Source organism: Cryptotermes secundus, unplaced genomic scaffold (genome assembly GCF_002891405.2).
Source record: "Cryptotermes secundus unplaced genomic scaffold, Csec_1.0 scaffold556, whole genome shotgun sequence".
Lineage (NCBI taxonomy): Eukaryota > Metazoa > Arthropoda > Insecta > Blattodea > Kalotermitidae > Cryptotermes > Cryptotermes secundus.
This window is the reverse complement of record NW_019725847.1, coordinates 8039-16407: the sequence shown is the minus strand read 5'-3', so window position 1 is coordinate 16407 and position 8369 is coordinate 8039. Positions and strand designations below refer to the sequence as shown.

At 36.2% G+C, this 8369-nt stretch overlaps 1 protein-coding gene across 1 annotated transcript; it reads right to left on the bottom strand.

The window, feature by feature from the left end:
• Positions 1 to 151: 151 nt before the first annotated feature.
• LOC111863742 lies at positions 152 to 6691 on the bottom strand. The gene is made up of 5 exons (XM_033751189.1): positions 6653 to 6691; positions 6081 to 6363; positions 3194 to 3456; positions 2561 to 2660; positions 152 to 455 (listed from the first exon to the last, which is right to left on the bottom strand). The coding sequence occupies exons 2-5, from the start codon at positions 6264 to 6266 to the stop codon at positions 333 to 335; spliced, it is 672 nt and encodes a 223-aa protein (XP_033607080.1). The 5' UTR covers positions 6267 to 6363; positions 6653 to 6691; the 3' UTR covers positions 152 to 332.
• Positions 6692 to 8369: the final 1678 nt, after the last annotated feature.

The following is an 8369-nucleotide window of genomic DNA, read 5'->3' as shown; positions in this document are numbered from 1 at the left end:
CTTCCGTTCCCAGCATGAGGATGTACTGTTCCGCAGTATATATGTGCAGAATGCAGTCCAACTATACATAAACTGTGAAGAAAGCAGTCTTCTGGGATTTGGCACCGTGTATTAACACCACATATACACGGTGCCAAATCCCAGAAGACTGCTTTCTTCATAGTCACCGCCGTGAAAGCCTCAGATCTTATATACATAAACTAATGTACATGCTACGTCTGTTACAATATGACTGTATGTAGTAACAGACTCGAACTGATACTTATTTATGTGTTGGCCTCCTATATTTATCAAGAATAACAATTTATCGATTAGTTAAATACATTTCTTTTTTACTTTGGGATACTTTCCTGGTCACTCAGCTCGCTTCCGAACCAGCAGAAAACAAACACGTTTATAGCGTAGAAGATGTAAATAACAATGGGCTGAGACATTTGCAGTGGATCTCCCAGTCTCTGAAACACAGCGAAATGTATAGCAGTTTAATTGCTATTACAAACAAAAACAAACTGCATGATTTTAGTCCGCAAACGAACTATACCGACCGAGCGACCGCCACTTGTCAGCGAAGTTAGTGCTAACTTTTGGGGATAGAGGTTGTCGCGTGGTCAGCGCAACGAATCCCCACGGCCGTAATTGTTATTACATTCAGGTTTATTCAACATACATAAATATGTCATTACAAGGAGGACATCGAGTTAGGCTATGTGCTTGTGGCATGCATCACGCATCTTGCAGATGGCACATGTGTAATAAGTATGATCCGTACACATAACGGCACGACGAAACATCGGACACCAGAGTTTACATTGGAGAAAAGTATTGATGTGAAATTTAAATGCAACAAAATACGACAAATACAAAACAACTCCGTCCAGTGTGACTATATAAGTTTTACTTGAAAACTTTTGTGTATATTTTGTATTCCAGGCATTGTGTGTATGTAATTTAACACTCAGAACACCTATTGTGATAGTAGTTTCCAAATAGGTACTGATGTTCCCTCTGAAGATGATCTGTAAGGATCGAAACATGTAAGGGTTCTAAGTTTTCAAGTAGTAAAACTTAAATAGTCACATTGGACGGTGTTATTNGAAACATGTAAGGGTTCTAAGTTTTCAAGTAGTAAAACTTAAATTGTCACATTGGACTGTGTTGTTTTGTCTTTGTAATTTTTAGTGTGACGAACCAGAATGAAACAAATCAAATTAATATAAGGAAGGACTGGATTCATTAGTAAGAGAATATGATCGAATGACTGGCTCTCATGGGCTTTATAATGGACTTTCGGTTCCCACTAAGGACAGGTAATTTCTTGACAAGTTGATATTACCTTCCCGAGAACTATTCTAACTGCACGAAATTTATTAGGCAATGTACAGATTTGTCCTCTGTGGATTATACATAGTCCTAACTCTATTTATTTGATATCGTCATTTTTAAGCACTCGATCCCTCTGTTGCATCAACATTAGTGAAACTTCAAACTGGTCTTACAATGCTTAACTTACATAACTAAATTAAAAATTAATACCAGATAATACAAGAACAAACAATATTATGTCATCCAGTGCCCCTGAAGCATAACATTCTTTCCACAGAACTTCGGTAAAGCTCCACATGATTATGTTCATATGCACTCACTTGAATCAAATTTTGTGTCACGATTCTATATTTTGCATTATGTTGCCCAACTATATAAGTATAATGGTGTACATCTCATTACCAATATATAGAATTATATTTAAGAGGCCGACAGAAAAAATAATTGATTTTTTTTTCAAAAAGATCTGTGTGAAAAAAAAAAAACAATAATTTTAAACTGTACCTTGTCTGTTGAGAAAAATTACAGTTCATATCCAATTTGTGTCATGTTCACAATGAACGAGTTATATTTCAAGTCAGCAACGCAATGCCTCTATATTCTCGTTTAGCTTCAGTATTCGGCTTTCAACTCCGTCGCATGTAGAAACGGTTCCCATATATACACACTTGCAGCTTGTAAGCGTAGGGATTAATTACATGAAAGAGCGAGAAATGAAGTGTGGTATCATCCAGTGACGGAGGTCCAGCCAAAGTCTCTTCTGTACAAAGTTTCTGCAATACCTGGACGTACAGAGAGGTCTTGTCGATAATGGACTAACATAAAAGTTATATTGCCTTGCGTGGCACATATAGAGAAACGTGCATGTACATATGAAGTCTACAATAGGAGACATCGGAAATGGGCCAGATACGTAACCACAAATCCGTGATTAGACAAGATCAGAATTTTGTCACGAGGCCCAGATGTGGCTCAACACCAAGAATGACTGCCTCAATTCAGTCGTAACGTGAATGTGGCTCCTTACCTCCGGACGAAATCTATCGGTAGAGTTGTCCCTTCCACTTCACACTTGCACAGAGGATGGTAAAAAAATGTGTTACAGATTGAACCCTCAACTTGACTGAACTTATGAAGTGTAAGTGCTTCAATGGACTCAAGTTAGAACGATGATTTTTTTCTAATTAGATTATTATACATCATAGAAAAAATATTAGTACTAATTGCAGTGAATTACCGTAACAGCTGTGTATGCAGTAAAGCAGAGACCGCACATTAAGTTGAGGAAATAACCTGCTAAGAGCGGGTTGAACGTGTCCTCAATTTCACCAATGTATCTGCCAATAGAAATAAAGAGGAATCAGAATTTTACTTTAAATCATTACAACGCTCGCAGCCAAAAAAAAAAACATCACAAGGCACAACATACACAAAATATAGGAAGAACGACTCACAATCGTGGAAGAATGATATAGTTTGCAAATTGTGTTAAGACGTGTAAGATGATAGATATTAACAAATTTTGATATATATACATTTTATCATAGTTAGTGACGAGTGTGCATTTTAGATAATTTTATAAACGACACATGATGGCGAGTAATGCAATAGCTTGACGTAAATAACACACCTGAGGATGGCACAGGAATGCCGAAACATGTAGTGAAGTGACATGTTAGACCGTGTGCACTACAAGACGGCCAATACATACATATCATGGACGAGAATCAGAGGAACTCGTAATAGCTAAGCTCATATCTGTTTATTTAGGTTTTTCCGTGTACATCTACAAAACCACAAGTCGGTTTATGACATTTTTTTATAAAAGAGGACACATGAAATAAACTAATATTTAAAAAAATTTGCTTACTTTATGATCAGCTGGTGATGACGTATGCAGTCGTTGAGCTGCTCCTGCATGCGGCAGAACACTTCCTGAGATGTCTGGACTTGTCTCCCTTCCCCTGTGTCAGTCTCAGTTCTCGAGTCCTGCGCTGGTGTGTCGAGTTCCTGTCTGATATCCAGGAGGTTCGCTCTCAACTTCTCCAGCTGACTGCACGCAATGCACACCAATAACCCATAAAAGGCAGGCATCCCATAGAGGAAACAAATCCATTGAACAGTAGCGATGCCCTATAAAATAACACAGAGCATTCTAAAAATGCAGAACCAGATATTGGAAATGCCTGCTAGTTAAGGGTATCCGATCCAAGCCGAATAAAGGAATGCACAGACAAATATTTCGTAAAATTATGTCAATATTTCAGAAATTTTGTCCCTTGTCGAGGACCTTAATCGAGAGAGATTATAGTTTCATAGCCAATGTTGATCTTGCGCTGAAAATTTGTGTCATCAACAGACGAAACCTACAAGACGATTGTGCAGGACGAGCTTATGTAAGAGCCGTGCAATGTACCATTGGAAGTCACTCACTGAACGACTTGCAACACACGAAAAGAAACATAACCAAACGAGTACACACAGTAACAGGTGTTCGTGACTGGAATGTTTCAAGTCACAGCATCACGAGCGAACTCTACCGATTCCAGGAACAAACTTATGAAACAGCTCGCTACCATCTAGCGAACAAATACGAACAAGAGCAAGCGTAGTTATTGTAACTTTAAGTCGCACTGATACACTGCAGGCTACACTTGTGCTTATTAGGGTAGAACTTTGAACGCTGTTCAATTTGTAAGGGGCCAGATTCTTCTTTCGGCCACTTTTACCATCGGGAAGTGTTTTGTGCTTAATGGATAGCAGATTACTAAGACCTATATACTAAAGGCAGCTGACGTACCAAAGATTCTGTCATTGGGTCAATCGATATCTAAAGAAGTATGACGCACTTATTACAGAATAATAACCCTTATAATCATCTCTGCTATCATCATCATCATATTTGTGTGGTCTGTTCCACACTTGCATCCATATATGCATATTCTGAACGCTGTGAAATCACGGTATAATATTTATCAATTTTCTGACTGTTAAAACCGTTGTGTGATGCATTGCATGTGCAATTACTTCGAACTCACATCAGTTCCGTGAGTGACTGGTGAATTGCTAACTCCATGAGACTTAATATTGCTAAAATGCGTGTTGTGTCATACACAAGGAAAACTAATTTTTTGAATTACGAGTATCAGCTTTTTCATGAGTATTAGCAGTATTAAGGATCTAGTTGTTTCTTTGATTCAAAATGATATTTTCACGCACATGTTGATTACGTATTTTCTGAATGCATAAACCTTTTATGCCTTATTCGCTCCATTACCTACAGATTCCCCCCCCCCCTGGAGTGTCTGTATGTACTATACTTTACTTTAGTCAGGTCCAAGTTGGAATATGCCTCAGTAGTTTGGAACCACGTCACCTCGAATGATGCGAATAAGCTTGGGCGAATCCAACAGAAGTTTGTGTCCGTCTGTCTTTATCGTTTCTTCCCTCATATTCCATATAATTATACACATGCCTTAAAGAAATGAAGTCCACAATCTTTAGGCAATCGGAGACATCACCTTGATGCACTTTCTTTTTATTCAAGTCTGTCGCGGGCTTAAATCTTGCTCTTCCCTTTTGGAAAACGTTAGCCTTCGTGTTCCTCCCAGCAGTCTTAGGGCTTTCCCACTGTTTGGTGTTTGTCCCTCTAAGAAACACTGTCCTTCTGCTCGGTGCGCCTATGCTGACAACGCGGTGGGTAAAGATCTCGACATATTTGCAGTTGGGACCCTTTCTCTCATTCATATTTAGGATGTATATAAATAAAAATTGGAATAAATTAATGTGTTTATACATTGATTAATTAAAACTTGAATTGTTTTATATTTTATTGCTGCAATGATTATTCCAATCAAAAATACTAATTGTATATATTTTAATTTTCTCATTTCTCATTGCTATGTTTGATTTATGGTGATAGAGTTACGGTAATATTTATTAAATAAGTTATTATTATTATTATTATTATTATTATTATTATTAACTTTTATGTGTGTATGTACATATATTTTCTTTCTCGCCAGAAATGGCATAATTATTCGAAATACACTTATTTTATTTTTCTCGCCTCTTAAAGCTAACTTAATTTATTCTTGGAATTGTTATTATTTTATTGCTACTATATAGACTCTCATATTTTGTATCTTTCTCTTTAATTATTTTTGCTTATTTCTGTGTATTCGTGCTAACTTTGAAATTGGTCATTGTCTTGTTAAGTTTGCACGTAAATTGAATTGAAATTAATTATCTTTATATCTCCAAAAAGATATTAATTATTATACCGACGGGAGATTATTTCTTTGAGACGGAATTAGCTCTGGGAATGAATTATGTGATCTAGAAAATTCGAAGTGAACGGAGAATTTCATGGAGGTAGGCCCACTGGGGCTGTAGTCCCAAGAAAGAAAATGAATTACGTGTATGTACTGCAGAGGCGTGTTTCGCTGTGGCCGTGAGAATCCCAACTGTCAGTGCAGAAATTACAGATGTGTGCAACAGTTCCTGGAGCGTTGCCGTTTTTACTTAGCGACTTCTTTCTCAGATGCACAATTTCATAATATACGAGTTTGTATGAGACTAATTTGACAGTTTGTTTATAACATTCCACAAAACACGTGACTACACAATGATATAATTTAACCACCAAAAGCACAAGCAAGATTTGTCATATTGTCCTCTCCTGATGGTAAATTTATTCTGCTCCAGGCAATAAAAGAACTGTAAATGATTATTTCACCACGGTCACTATTTCTTACCTGTGCGATGTTTGTTAGCTCGTAGGTGGGGCTTTTGGTTATATCGAATGGATACCATGTTCCATAAATCATAGGACGGTCTTCACTTGTTAACAAGCGTATTGAGCTTTGAGTCACATGGAAAATAGTGGCGGCGCTTGTAATAAAAAATGAAACTCTTTGGACACGCGGGATCCATGCCGCCATTGCCAGGGATCCAGTCTCAGGATCAATGTGGGGTAAATCCTCCCAGATGAATGCATCCGTGAACCTCAAAATCTTCACTAGATTAGCCCTGCGGAACCTGCAGAAAAACACTGTTTTCGTCATGTAACGTAATATTTCAATAGAATAAATATGACATTTTAATTCATCATCTGTTATGAGTAATAAATTATGTATCATAACATGCATCGGATAATAAATAGTAGAAGATTCGAATAGTTATTAATGACTAACAATTCATTATTATGAAAGCAATGTTAACACGTATGCTATGACATGCTAAGTATCCTTAAATAATTCATGATTCACCACTAAGTAAATAAGAATACATTCACTAAATACGAGCATAACTCCAGAAACATCATCACCTGAAATATAATTGTGCACAACTTGCTGATGAAAACAGAAGGAGTAGCATAGCTACATTCGTGGCATTATCCATATCCTCTTTATTATGGTATATCGCCATAAGAAAGGCTATAATCGTGCTGTAAGCACATGCATTGCAAAGCAAGACAAATATATGATAAAAGATTGAAGCAGACGTGTTAAACAAAGGAACTCCTCCTACGTAGAAAAAGTAGTTGTAATAACGAAATCGGCTCTCTAAAAGAGAAATACTTTCCATTTTTTAAATTACTGTTACTTCTCAATAGCTCACGAAATTAAAATTTTCTGCTCCTTTCCTTCAGACTTGACAGATTTCACAGATACGGTTGCCTTAGCGTCTGATGTTCAAGAGTTGTAACGCCGTACTGGGTTCTAGCAGTACGCCTGCTTGGAAACCTTCATGTCGAAAGAGTAGTTTTATACAAGATGATAGGAATTATTGATTACTAAATTCTTCTGTCCTTTACTAATAATTGTGGAACTTCTATCGCTCTATCCTGTGTACATAAAAATTCAAAAGATCCCAACTTTGTGTTGTTCTGTTAAAAATATTTAATTTTATAATACTCCGGGCGAACTGGTAATGACCGCATAATTGTGTAGTAGTTTGCCTATAAACCAGCTTTGACTGTACCAGAAACTCCATTAAAAATGAAACAATGCTGTCATGCATTCAGAGTATTATAATTATTGGAGTTACATATATAGAAAATTATCTCGAATGAACGTAATTGATAACTAATTTGAAATATGAACTTCTAAAACCAAAGTTCAAACAGAAAACAAAGTAAGATATAGTTAGTGGACCAGTATTACGATAAATAGTCCATATAATTGCATATTGGTTGCAAAGGCATAAAGTAAATTAAAAATTAAAGCTGTCCTTGTGCTCAATAAATTCAGCCCCATGCCGTGAAGAATAATGAGAATTGGGGTTGTTGCTACTAATTTAGCGAGCTTTATTGTATCTATTCGGAATATGCACCAAATTACTCAATATTTTATATTTATTTTATTTTATTGTGTTAGACTCATGAACAAAAGTTCTCAATAACATGTGAAATAATATTCGGTGTATATTGGTATTTTCTCCTTATTTCATTTAATGAATAATTTTACGTAAATGTAAGCAATCTTTTCCAAAATGAGGGAAACATACTAAATTAAATATAGTCTTACAAAACCACCATGCTGTCCGTGTATTTGTGTGCCTGTTTACCTCACACACCAACTCCAGAACGCCTGACCCTATCTTTATAAATCTCGGCATGTACATCAATTCACCTCACCCAATCTCCATAGCGAACTTCATAAATTCCTGCCATCAGTCTGTGTCTATATGCATGTCCCCCTACCGTTGATAAGCAACGGCTCAGTAAAAGTGTGAAAATGTAAGCCAACCAAGAAACAAGAAGATACAAAAAGCAAGCAGAGACGTTGTTCATAGCCCATGATGTTGAAATCACAAATCCAACAAAATAATTTGTATTGGTGTTTAAGCCTGTAATAAACTCAGGTTCCTTCAGAATATTAATGACGACAATTTTGTTGTCAGTAAACAGAGAATCTCAAATATTACCAGATACAAAAAAATTCAGGTAACTTTTGTCATATTTACTTTAAATTACTTACAATAAATTTTAATAACATTTCGGATAATTTATATGTTTTGATAACATATATAAATTTAAAAAT

Excerpts from the sequence above, each read along its gene's own strand:
- LOC111863742 (XM_033751189.1), bottom strand. The coding sequence starts at position 6,266 with ATGGCGGCATGGATCCCGCGTGTCCAAAGAGTTTCATTTTTTATTACA. Across the intron at positions 3,457-6,080 it reads AGCTAACAAACATCGCACAG|GGCATCGCTACTGTTCAATG; the intron begins GTAAGAAATAGT and ends GTTATTTTATAG. Across the intron at positions 456-2,560 it reads CTGCATACACAGCTGTTACG|AGACTGGGAGATCCACTGCA; the intron begins GTAATTCACTGC and ends GCTGTGTTTCAG.